Source organism: Apium graveolens, chromosome 4 (genome assembly GCF_009905375.1).
Source record: "Apium graveolens cultivar Ventura chromosome 4, ASM990537v1, whole genome shotgun sequence".
NCBI classification, from domain to species: domain Eukaryota; kingdom Viridiplantae; phylum Streptophyta; class Magnoliopsida; order Apiales; family Apiaceae; genus Apium; species Apium graveolens.
In genome coordinates this window covers 225,723,155-225,742,609 of record NC_133650.1, presented here as the reverse complement: position 1 = coordinate 225,742,609, position 19,455 = coordinate 225,723,155, and the positions used below count along the sequence as shown (strand labels likewise).

The 19,455-nt window shown below is 32.2% G+C and overlaps 1 protein-coding gene across 1 annotated transcript; it reads right to left on the bottom strand.

Moving 5' to 3' along the window:
- Positions 1–7,180: 7,180 nt before the first annotated feature.
- LOC141720663 (uncharacterized) lies at positions 7,181–18,861 on the bottom strand. The gene is made up of 5 exons (XM_074523201.1): positions 18,364–18,861; positions 16,606–16,741; positions 8,734–8,951; positions 8,331–8,504; positions 7,181–7,519 (listed from the first exon to the last, which is right to left on the bottom strand). Exons 1-5 carry the CDS (start codon positions 18,607–18,609, stop codon positions 7,433–7,435), a joined length of 861 nt encoding a protein of 286 aa, XP_074379302.1. The 5' UTR covers positions 18,610–18,861; the 3' UTR covers positions 7,181–7,432.
- Between the last annotated feature and the right edge of the window lie 594 nt (positions 18,862–19,455).

Below are 19,455 nucleotides of genomic sequence, written 5' to 3'. Positions count from 1 at the left end.
TCAGTATTTGTAGCAGCTCTTCGAGGAACATGATGACCTTTCTCAATGCAATCAACATATTTTTCATCTTGATAGAAAAGATGCAGGTGCATTTTCACCTTCCAATGGTGATAGTTGTCTTTATCCAAGAACGGGATCTTTACTCCAACATCTTTCCTGCTAATCTTGTTAGTTGCTTTGATCTTTAAACTCTTAGCGTGTTAAGAGCTTGCTCTGATACCAATTGTTATTCCCAAACAATCTAACAAGTAGAATTACAGAAGGGGGGTTGAATGTAATTCTTGGTTTCTTTTATATCTTTTAAAAGCTTCTTACAAATATAATATAACTATGTATGAATAAGCTAAGTGTGGATTAGAAATATTCAAGTATTCAAAACACAAAGTAAATAAACAAGGATGTTTGAAAACTTTCTGGTAGATTGTTGTTTCTATCAAAGATATATATATATATATATATATATATATATATATATATATATATATATGTAGAAGATCTCTGTGATGCAAGAATGCACATAGTTGTTTACAAGTAAATTTACAACTAAGACATGTTTAGACTCATGTCGATGTTTTTATTTTTTTTAAAATATTTATGAATGATTCAACCGTATGGATGTCAAGACCTGTATATATTAGTGATATTACAAAATTTTCAGAAAAAAATAAATTCATTTGGTTTGCTTTTTAATAGTCCACCAGTGATTTGACTAGTATTTCTTAATAGTGTTTAGTCTCATGCTGAAATTCGATTCTTTTTAAAAATATTTATGAATGATCTAACTGTACGGATGTCAAGACTAGTATATATTAGTGATATGACAAAAGTTTTATAAAAAAATAAATTTATTTGGTTTTTCTATTTTAACAGTCAACTAGTGATTTGACTATTACTTCTTACTAGTGTTTAGTCATATTTCTATGTTTCGATTTTTTCAAAAATATTTATGAATGATCCAACCATACGAATGTTAAGACCTGTATATATTTGTAATATTACAAATTTCAGAAAAAAATAAATTCATTTGGTTTGTTTTTTAATAGTCAACCAATGATTTCACTTGTACTTCGTACTAGTATTTAGACTCATGTTGATATTTCGATTTTTTTTAAATATTTATGAATGATCCAACCGTACGGATGTCAAGACCTGTATATATTAGTGATGTGAAATTCAGAAAAAAAAAAATTATTTGGTTTGCTATTTTAATAATCAACCAGTGGTTTGACTCATACTTCTTACTAGTGTTGATACCCATGTCGATATTTCGATTTTTTTTAAAAAATTGTATGAATGTCCAACCATAAGGATGCCAAGACCTAAATATATTAGTGATAAAATTTCTGAAAAAAATAAATTCATTTGGTCTGCTTTTTTAACGGTCAACCAGTAATTTGACTAGTACTACTTACTAGCTAATGTTTAGTCTCACGTCGATGTTTCGATTTTTTTTTAAAAAAAATTATAAATTATTCAACCATAAGGATGTCAAGACCTTTATATATTAGTTATAGGACAAAATTTTCAGAAACAAATAAATTCATTTGTTTTGCTATTTTAACAGTTAACCGTTGATTTACTATTTTAAACAAATATTTAAATTTTAGAATATTATCAAATACAAAAAATCTAAATTCTCCCATAATGATATTTTTTCGCCACCATAAATATTTGTACATGTGGTGAATGTTATCCTTGTATATAATTAAATAAATATATATATATTACTATATATAATATTATTTAAATTTTTAAGTATTTTTTTATTTTTTCGTTTACTAAATGCAAACGCTTGCAATAATTTTAATTATTTCAATCGATTTCGATTGAAATTGTTTTTTTGCCATTTCAGCAAATTCAGACAAAAAGAGCGAGAAAATATCCTGCCATTTGGTGAGGCTAAATTCGACCGCTGACGGTTGAATTTAGGAGAGCTAAATAATTTTGTTGGCGGGAAAGTTCCCTCCATTTTTTGATGAGGTCAAATTCAACCGCTCAAAAAATCCGGTCGTATTTATTACTAAATTCAACCGCCAGCGGTTGTATTTAGCCGTGACTAATGAAATAACTGTTATCAGTCAAATTTAGGCCGGTTAAATTTATGCAGTTGAATTTAACTTTATTTTTTGTAGTGATTATTATTTTTTGAAGTGAAAAAAATTCATGCCAAAACGTAGTTAGAGATTACGAAGTACTTAACGGATAAAGACTCTGATGGTATATCGAACAGATGTGTCTTAATTTGATTATTTTAGTGAGAGGGGCTTAAAATAATTGAACTTTATTTTTTTTATATGTTATTTTTGTAAAAACAATTGTGTGAAACGTGTTGATTTTGATATGAATTATGTGAAACGTGTTCGTTTTGATGCAACTTGAAAATGTTTGTTTATGAATTTATTTTCGTGAATTGTGAAAATATATATACTATGAAAATAATTATTTAGAATATATTTCTGAAAAATAATCAAAGTGTGCATATTAATAAACCTAATTAAATGTAGGAGCCATGATAAATATTTGAGAAAATAGAAAAGATAATCCGTTTTAGCTGAAAAAGTAAGTGCTTAATTATTAAAATTTATGATATTAATATTATATTTTATTAAATAGACTTTTCCGTTATATTTATATAAAATTAGGTGTTTTGGTAAAAATTGATAAAATAATATAGTTGAAAATGGTAATGGGTGTTTCAGCTGAAAAAGATATTTGGTTATTTATCTTTATTTTAATTTCCTATTTAGATTAAAGGACCGAAAATTGTTAAAACAAAACTTTCGATTTTTTGGTTATATATATTAGTATAAATAATATATATAATACTTCATATTGCACATATTTACATTCAAACGAAACCAAGAATGCGGATATCTACATTTTTTATTTATTGGATATTATGGAATCTTATTGTTGGATATTTTTGACAAAATAATTATTAGCCCTCCGTAAAATACAAGAAGTATGATTTAAAATATATACAAACATAAAATATATCAAAATATTATCAACTATCGTATCTTCCATTACAAAATTATTTATTTTCTTTTTTTTTTTGCCTAATAGGACTGAACAGGGCTAAAGGGCTGAATTACGGGTCATGACATCAAAATTGAAATGTTGGGCAATACCCCAGGGCGGTTATTGAGTAAGATAACCAAGACGAACTCTCGGGTCACCTCTATCTTAATTCTGAGACCCCAAAAACATTATGCATTTATATATTTATATATTTACATGTATTCGATTGTATTGTTAAATATTGAAAAAAAAAATTTGATTTTATTACTATCTATTGATTTGAATGTATGTTAATTTTTCCTTTACGATATTGAAAAATATGGACACCATTTTTAAAATTTGTTTAGGACATTCAAATTTCTAGAACGGGTCCTGTAATTCCCAAATGATGTGTACAAGTACTGTTAAAAATTAATAATATAGCACAACATAGATTTAGAAAAATACATAACTAATGAACGTAAATTTAAAAAAAAAAAAAAGTACAAACCACACGAGAACGAGGTTTACGAGAACCAACATAAAATTTACGTAGATGCTGAATTCTAATCAATCAAGTTGTTCATGTAATTAAACACCGCGCACATGAGATTAAGTTTATGACAGGGTTCACCAAACCAAATCATGCCCCTAAGATTTGACTTCGTGATTATTATATCAATGAACTCAATGCAAATCATCACTAACATACATACATATATGCATTTGTCACCGTTGTCAGTTTGTCTCCCTCAAATACTGTGTATGCGAGAGATGAAAAGATGGTGAAAATTGATTCTATCTCTTAGTAGCGAAATAAGCTGATACTTATATTACAAATGTATATATAGGACCATGTAATAGCAAAATTTAGATGCAAACAAGATGAGCTGTCTACTTCTCATAATACAAAAGAAAAATAGGGAATCATCTTATCTCTATATAAAAGAGATACTACTTAACATAAAAACAGGTTTTTTTTACTTAATTAAAGCTAAGCTAGGAATTTCAGAAGATTTTATTACTAATTAATTTAGATACCTAAGTAGAAAACACTAGTTTCTACTCTTTCATCTTTTATGTGGCATCTGATAATTTCCCCTGTACTAGACATGCATATAGCTCCAAAGTATTGCAGCAAATCAACAGGAAAAACCACATTCATCCGATGTTATAGATCATGTTGATTTTTGAATGTACAAATTATATTGATCAAGTTTAGTTAAAGAATTTTCTGACAAGTAGTTATAATGAACATAACTGATTTCACTATATATACGCAATTATTACAATTTATGAAACAATCATATACAGATCTATATGTAAAAAGAGCTGCATATCAGAGTTGTGATGATATGTATGATTAATGTCGAAACAGTTATAAGAAATTACCAGCGGGATGAAGGAAGGAAAGAAGAAACTTCAGTAAAATGAAATCCTGAATTGGCCTGTCTTCCCACAGCTTTCTTGAACTTCGACAAATCTGCATGGTTGATAGAGAGAGGTACACACATTTGACAAAAAGTAACAAGTTGAAGAAAGCTGTGGAAAAGCATGACAGGATTTGTAAGTTAACTAGAATTTAAATTCTGAGGATGTATGTTTCAGTTGGGATGTTTCAAGCAAATGGTAAAATGTTTTGGTGCTATAGGAAAAAGTAAGTAGGAAAGTAAATGGATGAATTGAGGGGAAGGGATGAGAAGATTGCAGTGCAGAGTGCAGAGCATAGCATGCTTATATATAATACCACACTATATACTACAAGTGCACGAGTATTATGAGTTAAAATATGAGGAGGGCCATGAGTGTAAGTTGAGAGATGATTGTAGATGTAGGGTTCACTTCACTCCCGTGCTGCATTTTATCCACATATTTACCTGTTTTTCCAGCGAGTGCGCCGGTGGGTATTTTTAGTTTTTACTATTCCTCCCATTTTATCATTTGTCCAACCCATCCATGGCGTATCCCACAAAAAAACACATAAATTATTTAGATACATAGGGATTTTTTTTAAATGGTAGTGAGTTGGTTGGCATTTCCCCTAAGAGGAGGGAGAATCAAACAAGTGACCTAAATTAGTTCTCTGAGGTTAACATTTCACATACTCGATTCAAAATCAATCCTTCAACTACAAATAATTTCCACAATATCGAATTAGCCTCCATAATTATGTATTTTAGATGATTAATTTATGGGTCTGGTTGATGAAATAGTCAGTATAACAATATAATCTAAATTGGATACGGCACAGGGATATTGTAGATTCGTTTAAGAATATTATCCCCTGCATCCGTACCTGAACAATTTGGGCCTAATGATAAAATTGACCGATAACTATATTTTGTTGCAAACTGAATCTCTGGGGTTATTATTATGGATCGTTTATATATCTACACAACCCTAAAGAGGGAAGGCGAGGGAAGGTGCATGCATTTTCGTATTAATTAATATGGTTATTTTTTGCATGTAGTAAGCAATAGACATAATCAAATTCATTATTTTAAATGAAATCATCTCTTTTAAATGAAATCATCTCTATAACCTCATACTAATTATACATCATAATCTCAAAAAACATAATGTTCCTGCAATTGTGAAGGAGTAAGGAGTATGGGCTTTGTTATGGTCACCCAGTCAGCCAGTTCTCGTCGGTTCCCATTTCCTCCCCAATGTGTATCACTAATCCTTAGGTATATAAAAATAAAGGGTCGGTGTGGTTGACTCGAGAAAGTGTGAGTTTACTTTAAAAAAAAAGGGGGCTAAAAGCGTGCAAGATACTTTCGGATTAACAGGTAATCGATTATAAAAGAATAGTGTATTATTAACTTGACTGTAGTTTAATTTTATAAATTTTCACTCTACATTATATAACTATTATTTAAAATCAACATTTCCATTTTTTTTATTTTATTCTAAAATTAACCCAGACTCCCCACAAGTATAGTAAAATAGGAGCAATCATTGGTCGGATCCAATTGCCCAAATATTAGTATAAGATTAAAAAAGCGACATTGCTATTGGTCATTTGAGGATGAAATAAACTAAGCTGCCCATCCATTGTGCCCAAAAAAGTAAGTGCAACAAATAGAAATAGATAGCAAAGGATAACATAATTATGTACTGCAAATCTGGAATGGATCTATCTTCTGTTATACTACTGTCATTTTTTACCTTTTGCTAAGTAACAGTAGTAGTTTATATATCAGAAAGGGCTCATGAGATTTGGAAGTAGTCCACCAAACTCATGTGCTGTTTTTGCAACTTGCTTCCATGTTGGATTGTTTCAAACAAGACAATTTCTCCTAAAAATATATACTTTCTTTCTATAAATTTATGCTATTACAGTAGAACCTCTGCACAACCTCTGCACATGAATAATCTCCTTATTGTAATAAAAAATTACGGTCCCAAGTTGGGCCAGATATAATTAAGAATAACTTCTATATTGTAATATTATGTTTTTTATAAGTACCTCCTTTATTAATTTTCCTCTATATAAGAATAAAAATAATAAAAATTATATATATATATACATATATATGTGTGATAGATATATATATTCACTGATTCAATCTTCAAACCAAAAGCCAAATTCCGGCGATTCCGGCCCAGAAAAGCGACCGACCATAATAAGAATTTTTTTAAAAATGTTAAAAGATTTATTTATTTTTTCTAAAAAAGAATGATAATATATGGTCTTCTTACATAAATAAACATGAAAGATGACTTAATATATTTTTTCTAATATTATATTGTTTTGATTAACATTGCATCATTATTCATTAGTGCCCATATAATCACCTTCTTGTCAATTTGTTTCAAAAAATATATGTATTTGATATTATGTTACATAATTTATCTCAAAAAATTATAATATATCTTTTAAATTCATGTATCAAGATATATAATACATTGTTTTCAATTAATTTTTTTAATTCAAAATTTATTTGACAACCTCTATAATAATATTTTTTTGTCGATTCTAACAATATTACTGTAGAGAGATTTTACTATTGTAGAGAGATTTTACTATATATACGGAAATACTCTAAATCTAAGATTTTAAATTAAGCTCCACATTAGGTCATTCGGAAATAATAATTACATGCAGTTCTAATAATAAACCAAGGACAAAGGGGAGATAAAATATTGCAGAAGCCTGGAAGAAAAAACATAAAAATACAGATCCAACACCGAATAAATATACAAACAAAATAATAATTTGGAATAGTTTTGACCTCCAAATGTAACATCAAACATTCATACAAATAATATAGAACTTGTGACAATAATCACTTATTGAGGTCAGATTCAACAGCCAGAAATGGCTTAAAAGGGAAACAAGGTGGGTATAAAGGGTATTTTAACCAGCTGACCTTGGACCATCTGCGCCAGCAAAAGCAAACTCCATACTGAACAAGTTAAAGATATTCTAAAAGACATCAGGATGGAAACGGCCTGGAAGGGAGTTGCTTTGTTGAGCTTGCTTGAGGTGCAACGTCAAGGCATAATTGTTAACCTGGCGATCATCAAACAATAAAACAAAGTCAAACAAGTTCAGTGTTTTACTCATGAATCATACATTTAAAAATTTAAGTTAAAGTAAAAAAACTAAATACCGTCATTTTTAAAGGTAAAATCATAATACAATATGGTGCTCCTATTCGCAAAAAAGAATAAATTCCACAATTTCTTTTGACAAAGCACCAATAAACATAATGATGACAGCATTTTGTGGCAACAACAGAATATTCCTTGTAACACATCAACCATGTTTTTTAAATACACACTCGGACGAGAGTAAGATTTCCACTACTTCAAACAAGTTGAGAAATCCTTTTGCACTACTTGGTACTTGTAGTAGAACACTACGGTAGCATTTCACCACCTTTGTAAAGCTATGTGATATGTGAACTCTATTGTTGTTTTTGGTTGGAATGAATGGAAATAGAAGGAAATGTAATAAAATTCGTTTTACTTTATGGGTAAAAGTTGATAGTTTTCACTCCATCGTCCTATACTCGAGCAATCAAAACTAGATCTCAAACCCAATAATATGAGGAGGAATAATCCTTTATCCTCCCTGCTCATTTTCTTTACAAACTTCTTCATACAAATTTTACAATCTCTCACTTTTGTTCAGTCATCCCTTTTTCATCCGTTCTACATAAAATTTGTTCACTACTTTTCATTCCACTCCTTCCCAAGTCCATTCATCCCAACCCAAGTCAACATGTTTTGATGGATTTATTTAGATCTAACATTACTTCATCCAAGTACTGTATCATGCATACAGAGAAAACAAAAGTTTTTAAGCAGACAGAATGGACCTCAAGTGTTCTCAACTGCTCCTGGTACTGGGACACCATCTGCTTCAAGTTATGCAACTCCTGATTCTTATCTTCAAACTCTTTTTGACGCTCATGTTGTATTGAAACTGCCCGCTTCAAAATATTGTTCTCCTGGATCATGGCTTGAAGTTGTTCCTTCAGCACATTATTTTCCTAAATATGTGAAACCAAACTTCAAAATCAAACAAAACATCACATATAAAATCATTGGAAAACCAGAAAACAAAAACGCTTATGTCTGCTGTATGCCAGGGTAACGGAAATATAAAGGAAGAACAAAAGACCCTAGAAGATATGCCATTTAAACACAATCATTACACAATACAATCTAAATTAAAAAGGGCGAAAATAATTCAAAAAAGAAATAATTAATAACCATCACCTGCTGCAGGCCCTGAGCCGTCTCTGCAGTTGCCCGAGCACGTATAGATTTCTCAAGGAACTCAAGTGCCCTTGACGCACGATTTCTGGCGTCATCCATGTTAGAGGCATTCAACATCTCTCTAACAAAAAGCTCTACCCAGTCTGCACCATCCATTGGAGGGGTTTGGGTAGTCGATGGATTCTCACACGACTCCTCACCATTTGCCGCTACCGCAACTGTACACAAGTTTTATTCATAATGAGGCACAACCAATGGATTTTATGTTCGCAGTAAAATCAATAATGGAATCTAAATCATACTAAAATATAGTTATCGACTGTTTTGTGTATTTTAATATTTCTATCCAACTTCTTATCGCATTGTTTTGTTTTTGCAACATGTTCCCATCTCATTCTTATTTTCAAAGGAAATCAATTACTTTAATTCTTAAGTTAAAAATGTTTAATAATTATATTTCTACATGAGATGTATTTAAATCATAAACGTCTTCGCTTTGCCCTTGAATCACATTGTAAAAAAAAGGGTCTGTGTAACTACATTCTCTGAAAAATGATACATCTCCAAATATTATATTCCGAATTGTGGTGCGATCCATTTGACAGAACCACGAATTCAAAAATGCATTTCAAACACGCTATTAGCTCCTTCTTTTTTAAATTAGGTGTTATGTCTTTTGTTTTTCAGCGCCATATATGATAAACTATGAAGAGATTGCTTGATTTTGAATTTCATATGCAAGATGCAAGAAGTGGTTGTGGATGCTCATTCCGCACATTGGAAACATTTCTAGGTTTAAAAATACAAGTGAGAACTCCTAATACACCAAAACCTTGTCTTACTAGGGTTGATACATCAAGATGCCAAAAAGCAAAAAGAACCAATATATTTGATTTCACTAAATTGGTATACTTCAAAAAGAAAGAATGGTTTATGACTTTATGTGATTACAAACTTCCTTGCTTAGGTAGAGTGGATACTTGCTTGTACAATATGTGCCATGTTGTATGACAGTGTGAGTATGCACTCCTTTGGCCAGATATATTGCTTAGATCGTAACTAAAACTATTAGGCTTATAAGAACGATTCTCAAGAAGATAGAATCAGAATTCCAAGAACTGGTTGACGTAGGACAAGGGTTGGGGGAAGGGTAAAACAAGGGATAAAGGCCTATCTCCACAGAGAATCAGAAAAACACGAAAATTCGCATATTCAATTCATATTAATCAACTCTATTCAATAAAAAGAGATTACAATTGTTTATATTTAACTCCTAAGACTTGGTGAACAAGAAACTTGAAGACCAAGTAAAATCAACGATAAAAGAAAAAAACCTTTAAATAATAACTCATACTCCCTTCGTCCCATCTATTTCTTTCCACTTCCCTTTTTTTGATGTTCCTCTCAATTCTTTACATTCCAAAATTTACCAATAGTAGTGAAATTTTATAATATAAAAATCAACCACATCCACTACTTTCCTCCACTATACCCACTTTATAAATAAAATATAATTTGGTCCCACCACTATACTTATTTTTCTTACTTTCCGCCACTAATAACTAATTTACACTTTTTCTTAACCTCCGTACCTAAACCCAATTCTTTCCAATGTCAAGAATTGGGTGGGACGGAAGGAGTACCTATTGATTATCTAGTACCATATATATATATATATACACACATATATTTATACTTGTTATAATATGATTATCACATGGTCAATATTGTGAGCTTGTAATAGTAGGGCTATGAACTAGCACTTGAAATTGCATACATGCAATTAATGCCTTGTTCCTTGCATTGCCTATAAAAGCCATGCAATTGTGAATGAAAGGAATACACCAGCAACAATCTCTCCTTTGCTTGCATTCCTTTTATCGCCTTTCTGCCCCTTTTATTTAATCCAGCTATTGTTATAATATAGTTAGTATTTTACAACAAGTTATCAGCACGAAACCCTGAAGGTATAATTTTAATTTAAATATGCATATATATGAGTAGACGTGGTTATACCCTTTACATCTAATTTATATATATATGTGACCGAAGTAGACGTGGTTACACCCTCTACTAATAATTTAAATGCTGGAGCACCGCCTATTAAAATTATTTTACGGTACCATTTAATTTTGGGTAATACCGAAATATAGTGGGAACCTTAATTTATAAATTGCATAATTATCGGATAATAACTTTGCCCATAACTAACTTATGCAGGATTGTCCACTTTAATTTATTATTGGTCGGAGATCACCTGCATACGCAGACGTCCGTATGGCGGGTGAAAATCCATTTGTCATTTTATATATAGATTTGTTTATATTATCAATGATAATAATGATATATATACATTGATTATTGCATACTTGTTAACGCACCCGATTAAGTAGGATTTTATGTAATATTTACATTGATGAATTAAAATTTAATAATTTTCGTGTTAATTCAGATTTAGTATGACAAATATTACAAGCTTGTCGTTCGTTTCCTTGGACATTTCTGGCGATAATTATTTATCATGGGTACAAGATGTAAAGTTGCACTTGGGTTCAAAGAAATTAAGCGATACAATAAAGGCAGAAAATAAATCCACGACTGAAGAAAACTTTACCTCCATAATTTTTCTCCGACACCACATGCATGAAGATTTAAAATCTGAGTTCTTAGACGTCGAGAATCCTTTTATTTTATGGGAAAATCTAAAGGACAGGTTCGATCACCAGAAACTAGTTATCTACCTGCAGCTGAAAATGATTGGGCTAATTTAAGACTTCAGGATTTTAAGAGTGTCCGAGCATATAGCTCTGCTTTGTTCAAAATAAGTTCTAGGCTTATTATGTGTGGTGAGAAAGTTACGGAAAAAAGAAAAATCGACAAAACATTATCAACTTTTCACCCCAACAATATCAACTTAGCAGAGATGTACAGGGAGCGCAAATTCACTAAGTTCGGGGATCTTCTATCAACTCTCCTCGTTGTTGAACAGAATCATGAATTGGTGATTAAGAATCATCAATCCCGTCCAACAGGATCTGCCCCATTACCTGAAGTAAATAACATTTCATTCCAGCAGAATGTACGTGGAAAAGGGTATAGAGGTGGACGGGGCCAAGGGCGGTACCGTGGACGAGGTCGGAGCCCCGGGCATTTTCGTCCATATAACAACTCTGGTCACCGGAAGTGGCAATCTGAATCACAGAATAAAAGAAAGGCACCGCGAGGAGGAAAAACTGAAAATGTTTGCTATAGGTGCGGCATGGATGGGCACTGGACACGTAATTGTCATACCCCATATCATCTTGTTAAGCTATACCAATCTTCTCAAAAATCAAAAGAGAAAATGGTAGAAACAAATTTCGCGATGATTTTCCGAGAATTACAACTGGAGGAATAAGCATTAATGGTCCGAATGAACCTAGCGAAACTCCCATATGGGAGGCTGAAGATTAGTTTCATATAATTACTATAGTAGTATGAATTGTGTGCTTTATTTTGTTTGAACTATGTAGTGTGTATGTTCTTATCAAATAAATTATGTTTCTTAATTATATACAGAATGGATTCTGAAGATATATGCATTGCTGATTGTGGTACAACTCATACGATTCTACAGAACCGAAAATATTTTACCCAAATAACCAAAACTGAAGCTCAAGTCAGAACGATTACCGGCATATCTAATATAATCGAAGGTTTTGGAAAAGCTAGTTTGGTCCTACCTAATGATACCCACATACACATTCCAAATGCATTATATTCTAGTAAGTCTACTAGAAATCTTCTTAGTTTTAAAGATATTCGACTCAATAATTTTCACATCGAAACTACCTCTGAGGCTAATAGAGAATATCTTCTTATTACTTCCGCTAATCCTAGAAACAAGAAAATCTTAGAAAAGTTTCTCACTTTCCTCGGGATTATATATGATGAAAATTAGAACTATTGAGTCACACAATGTCATTGCTTCCAAACTCATAGATCCAAAATCTTTTACACTTTGGCATGAAAGATTAGGTCATCCTGGCGTCTCTATGATGCGTCGTATTATAGAGAATTCTAATGGTCATTCTCTTAAAGATTTTAAAGTTTTTTCCAACAATGACCTTCCATGTTCAGCATGTTCATTAGGAAAATTGATTACTCGACCATCTCCTGTTAAAGTTCGGCTTGAAAGTCCAACTTTTCTAGAAAGAATCCAAGGCGACATATGTGGACCCATACACCCATCATCTGGCCCATTTAGGTACTTCATGGTATTAATTGATGCCTCAACAAGATGGTCTCATGTTTGTCTTCTCTCAACTCGTAATGATGCTTTTGCAAAATTACTTGCCCAAATAATCAAATTACGAGCTCAATTCTCAGATCATTGCATTAAGTCAATTCGTCTAGATAATGCCGGTGAATTCACATCTGCAACCTTTGTCGACTATTGCATGTATGTAGGAATATCAGTTGAACACCCAGTTCCTCATGTACATACACAAAATGGGTTAGCCGAGTCCTTTATCAAAAGACTCCAACTTATTGCAAGACCGCTGTTATTGAAAGCAAAATTACCTACATCTATTTGGGGTCACGCAATACTTCATGCTGCTAATATTATTAGGATTAGACCAACTTCCTACAACCAACATTCTCCGCTACAACTGGTACTTGGTCAAGTTCCTAATATTTCTCACTTCAAAATTTTCGGAAGTGCTGTATATGTACCGATTGCTCCACCACAAAGATCGAAGATGGGAGCTCAAAGAAGAGTAGGTATCTACGTTGGTTTTGATTCCACATCTATAATTAGATATCTGGAACCTCTAACCGGAGATTTATTTACCGCAAGATATGCAGATTGTCATTTTGACGAGTCTATGTTTCCTCCATTAGGGGGATATAAACATTCAAATAAAGTTAATCCAGACCTAACATGGAATGCATCAGGATTATATTTTCTAGATCCACGTACCGGTCAATGCGAACTTGAAGTTAAAAGAATTATCCATATGCAAAATATCGCAAACCAAATGCCTGACGCATTCAATAATTCTAGAAATATAACTAAATCTCATATACCTGCAGTAAATACTCCAGCTAGAACAGATATACCAATTCAAAAATCAGATACAAAAGAATTGGTTACAGAATCAAAGCCACGCCTGAAGCGTGATAGACCGGTCGGTGCAAAAGATGTTGCACCACGAAAAAGAAAAATAAAGAGAATTGCCCCTGAAGTGGCACATGCTCCAGAAGAAGCAAATACCCCTGAAGTGGTATTATCTCCTGAAGAGATTTCAGTCCCTGAAGATACAGGATTAAACAATCATGAAATTTCAATAAATTATGTGCATGATATAAAATTATGGGATCGAAGTAAAGCCATAATCGATGACGTATTTGTGTATTCCGCAGCATTGGATGTCGACATGAATTCTGATCCTGAACCACAAAGTGTGGATGAATGCCGTCGAAGAAAAGGCTGGCCAAAATGGAAAGACGCAATCCAAACAGAGTTAAATTCATTGCGTAAAAGAGAAGTATTTGGACCAGTTGTCCAAACACCAATTGGTGTGAACCCTGTCGGGAATAAATGGGTATTCATAAGAAAACGGAATGAAAATAATGAAATTATGAGATATAAAGCCCGACTTGTAGCACAAGGGTTTTCTCAAAGGCCTGGCATTGATTATCAAGAGACATACTCGCCAGTGATGGATGGAATTACTTTTCGTTTCATATTAGGTATGGCATCTAAAGAAAAATTAGAAACACGTCTTATGGACGTCGTTACTGCATACCTGTATGGTTCACTTGATAGTGAAATTTTTATGAAAATCCCAGAAGGATTAAAAATGGATGAGTTCAAGAAACCTCGTCATATATACTCCATTAAACTTCAACGATCATTGTATGGACTGAAACAATCTGATCGTATGTGGTATAACAGACTTAGTCGTTATTTACAAAAGAATGGGTATATTAGTAATCAAATTTCGCCATGTGTTTTTATCAAAAAATCACAATATGGTTTTGTGATTATTGCTGTATATGTGGATGATTTAAACCTTGTAGGAACAGCTACAGAGGTTGATGAAGCTGCCATCTATCTAAAGACAGAGTTTGAAATGAAAGATCTTGGAAGGACAAAATATTGCCTTGGTATACAAGTTGAGCACTTGTCATCGGGAATTTTCCTCCACCAATCTACATACACAGAAAAGGTTTTGAACAGATTTTACATGGATAAATCTCATCCGTTGACTACTCCAATGGTGGTTAGATCTTTAGAACCCGATAAAGATCCATTTCGACCACGAGAAGATGGTGAAGAGGTTCTTGGTCCTGAAATCCCATATCTTGGAGCAATTGGTGCACTTATGTATCTTGCAAATAATACAAGACCAGATATTGCATTTGCTGTGAATTTATTGGCTAGATTTAGCTCTGCTCCGATGAACAGACATTGGAATGGGATCAAGGATATATTTCGTTATCTTCGTGGAACAGTTGATTTTGGGTTATTCTTCCCGAAAAACTCAACATCTCAGCTGATCGGATATGCAGATGCTGGATATTTGTCAGATCCTCATTTTGATGGATATGTATTTACATATTGTGATGCAGCCATTTCCTGGAAATCCACGAAGCAAACTATAGTGGCAACCTCAACAAATCACTCAGAACTTATTGCAATTCATGAAGCCAGTAGAGAATGTGTTTGGTTGCGATCTATCATCAAAAATATTCAAGAATCATGTGGATTACCGGATATTACAAGAAGTCCTACTGTCATGTTTGAGGACAACACTGCATGCATTGATCAACTCAGGGAAGGATATATCAAAGGAGACAGGACGAAGCACATCTCACCAAAATTCTTCTACACTCATGAACTTCAAAAGAATGGAAAAATTGATATACAACAAATTCGATCATGCGACAATCTTACTGATTTATTCACGAAATCATTACCGAATTCACATTTGGGAAGTTGCGACATAGTATTGGAATGCGACGACTTAAAGATTTGTTACAACAAACTTCAAAGAATGATTAGTTTTTCCAAGGGGAGATTGTACTCTTTTTCCTTCGACAAAGTTTTTATCCCACTGAGTTTTTCTTTGACAAGGTTTTAATGAGGCAATCTATGATCCATAGTGACAATCAAAGGGGAGTGTTATAATATGATTATCACATGGTCAGTATTGTGAGCTTGTAATAGTAGGGCTATGAACTAGCACTTGAAATTGCATACATGCAATTAATGCCTTGTTCCTTGCATTGCCTATAAAAGCCATGCAATTGTGAATGAAAGGAATACACCAGCAACAATCTCTCCTTTGCTTGCATTCCTTTTATCACCTTTCTGCCCCTTTTATTTAATCCAGCTATTATTATAATATAGTTAGTATTTTACAACAATACTCTATACTATTTGTAAATAGATAATATAGTTACTAATAAAAACATACTTACATCTAAATAATATTATAAAGTAATTAACAACTAATTTAACTATTTTATGATCCGCATCACCGTTTCATATCGTGAGTACCAACTGGCTTGTTTAGGACGAATATCTTAATGGAAGCCTATGATACCAGGAACCTGTAAAGTAATTTTTTGATAATAATAAGTATTAACAACAATTGGGTATACAGGTTTGCATAGGCATAAGTAACAGATAAAAAATTAAAAACCAATAATTAAAGGATAAAAGATTAAACGACTTCGCACATCTTCAATAAAATTATCAAAAAATGACCCTTCTAACGAGCATGTACATAGGCTAAGAATAATGGAAACTTATTAATATGACATCAGGACAAAAAAAACAATTAAGAATACTGAAACGTTTTCCAAGGTTTTAAGTTGCACCTGTAGGCTGTACTTGGACATTTGCTTCCTGTGCAGCATCAGAGTTATTAACTGTTGATCCCAAACGTAGTTCAGTAAGACTTTTAATAGCTGAATCCAAATCGTCACCGCATTCTTCAAGTGCTCTCTCAAGAAGCTACAATTTAATACAATGCCAAGGTTAGTAGGACATTACTGTCTAATAAAGCAGATAAGAAAAGAGATATGCGCAAGACCAAGAGTACAAAAATATAATATTTGGCAACAAAGATATACCAATATATAAAATCCCAGACCACTATAACCCGTGGACAGGAAAAGAAATTGTAATCTACAACAGAAGGGACTAGAAAACCCGTATCCAAACATGATATAGACAAAGCTCTACCCTCTGAAGGAATCAGTGGAGACCATTTATAACCAACATAAAAAAATTCACTAAGAAATGCAACAGTTACTTTTTCACAAGAAGCTCTTGTTCATCAAACTCGCACCGGGAAATAGTTGATAAACTTCAAATAAGTGATTAGTGTGGAACTAGCAAGGACATTAACACCTGAGCCAACTAAAAAAACTGATAATTTTATACTAAACCAAAAAAAAATGCCAGGTTATTTGTCAATTAGAAAGTTTTTAGGCGTTAAGCAATAGTCTTTAAATGTTCCATTACTCATCAGGTTCGATTGCCAAGTCTATGTCCACACTTAAAAGGAGGATTTTAGAGGACATTCCGCTAAATAAAGACCAGTGTTAAACCCGAACAAGGGTTCATAACACAAAGCTATGGTTAATTAATTATCTACAATTTACACTCAGTGTGTCATAGTCAATCCCTTAAAATGATCACAGTGACCAACCTATTACTTCGTAATTTAATTTTAGAAATGAATTAAGCATCAAATAAAATAGAACTTTCTGTCATAAGTAAAAAGTAACATCAGATGAAGCACCACTGATCAATTCCCCAAAAAAAGTCCAATCAATTAAAACTCATAATTGAAACAATTAATCAATCCAAACACAGAAACAAAGCATTTTATTCTATAAAATCAACTTGTTAGTCCACATCAGAAAAAGATAGCAGCAAGATGATCGAAATGCACCAAACTCAAAAGAAATGAGTTCAAAAAACCAGAAAAATAAGAGGACACAAAAATATAATAATTACTTCAAGTTGGACACGGACGCGAGTAATGGAAAAAGAAAAACAAATTTAAGGCCAGACACAAACCCGGACAAGGCTACTAACTTCGGACTCAATCATGCAGTCAGATGTAAATCAAATATATACACCATCCAATGAACATAAAAGGGTTCCCAACACAAATATACGGTAATTGATTATTTACAATTTACACCAATTTCGTCATACCTAATCTCTTATAGTCAGGGCCGGCCCTACAGTTTAGAAAGCCATTGTTGAAATTTGTTTACGAGGTCCTAATGTCTTATAAAACGATCACAATGACCATCACCTATACTGTCTAAATGATTTTCAGAAATATAACAAGCAAAAATAATATTAGAACTACTTTCAATCATACGTTATATTGTAACATGGCATGAAGCACAATTAATAAATTTTCCCAAAAACAAAAATTAAAATCTATCAAAACCTAAAATCAAATGAATCAATCAAAGCATTCATTCTACAAAATATATTAGAACTACTTCTCATCATAAGTAAAAATGTAAAAGCACAATCAATCAAACAAAAATTAAAAAACCTAAAACCGAAAGAATCAATGAATCGAAAGAAACAAATCATAAAAAAGGAACCTGTTTATCCATATGAGGAAAGATAGCAGCGAGATTATCCAAGTGAAGCGAAGTGGAACGAAACGGATTAGCAAAAGGAGAAGAAAAAGAGGAGGCAAAGAAAGAAGTAGTTCGAGACGGAGACAATCGGGAATTGTTAGAAGAAGAAAAACAAATCCTCTTAGAAACAGGAGGAGATGAGGAAGAGGAAGTAGGTGACGTGTCTTCTAAAAAATTTGATCTTTTTCCACACACTATGGCAGACATGTTTGATTTTTCAGCGATCGATTCGATTCGCCTCTTCTCCCCCGTTATCTCTCATACAGCGCCGCCGATTATCGATCTGTTGTGTTTTCTGATGATTACTTAGGGTTTGTTGGTGTAATTTGATTATGTGTGTGTATTTTGGATTGGATTATGTGATATCTGTGTGTTTGTTGACGTGATTATCCATTTGATCAGAAATGATAAAAGTATATTCGTTGTTGCGATTGAATTTGGGGGATGAATATATAATCTCGGTAAACTCATCGCTATCTCACGGACCAATCATAGTTTTACAGCATCAAAAGTCCAAGCAACGAGGGAGGATTAGGTGCCGGCTGGATTACCGAGCCGTAATTAAACCGTATTTTGGAGCAGTCTTATTAATATTTTATTAATTAAACAAAATAAAAAAATTACATTACCGGAAAATAAATTTTATCTACATTAATATATAATTTTTAGTTTTTTTAAAATAATATAAGAGTAATGTTTAATTTTCGGTAAAAAATTGGTCAATTTTGACTTCTATAAAAGGAAATATCACAACTAAAAGGGACGGAAGGAGTAATATTTTTTTATTTTATAAAATTATTTCATAAAAATTATTTTTTTAAACAAAATGAATTAAAAAAATTCTAAAATTGTATTATGATTTTTTTAATTTCACGTTCCTTCTTTGTCCTTCTCAATTCTTAATAAATATTGAATTTTATAGAATTGTACTCTCGTTGTACATGTTAACTCTTAATGAGTTGTTTTCTCGTTGTTCATGAATTTAATATTATAAAATTTAATCATTTCTTAATTGATAATTAATTTCATAATATTAGGAAATTTAATTCAAAT

What these genes read in the sequence shown, in the direction of transcription:
- LOC141720663 (XM_074523201.1), bottom strand. Translation starts at nt 18,609, where the DNA reads ATGTCTGCCATAGTGTGTGGAAAAAGATCAAATTTTTTAGAAGACACG. An exon ending in CGGCTCAGGGCCTGCAGCAG is followed by an intron (nt 8,505 to 8,733) that starts GTGATGGTTATT and finishes TCACATATTTAG; the next exon opens with GAAAATAATGTGCTGAAGGA. An exon ending in AGCAGTTGAGAACACTTGAG is followed by an intron (nt 7,520 to 8,330) that starts GTCCATTCTGTC and finishes GATGATCGCCAG; the next exon opens with GTTAACAATTATGCCTTGAC.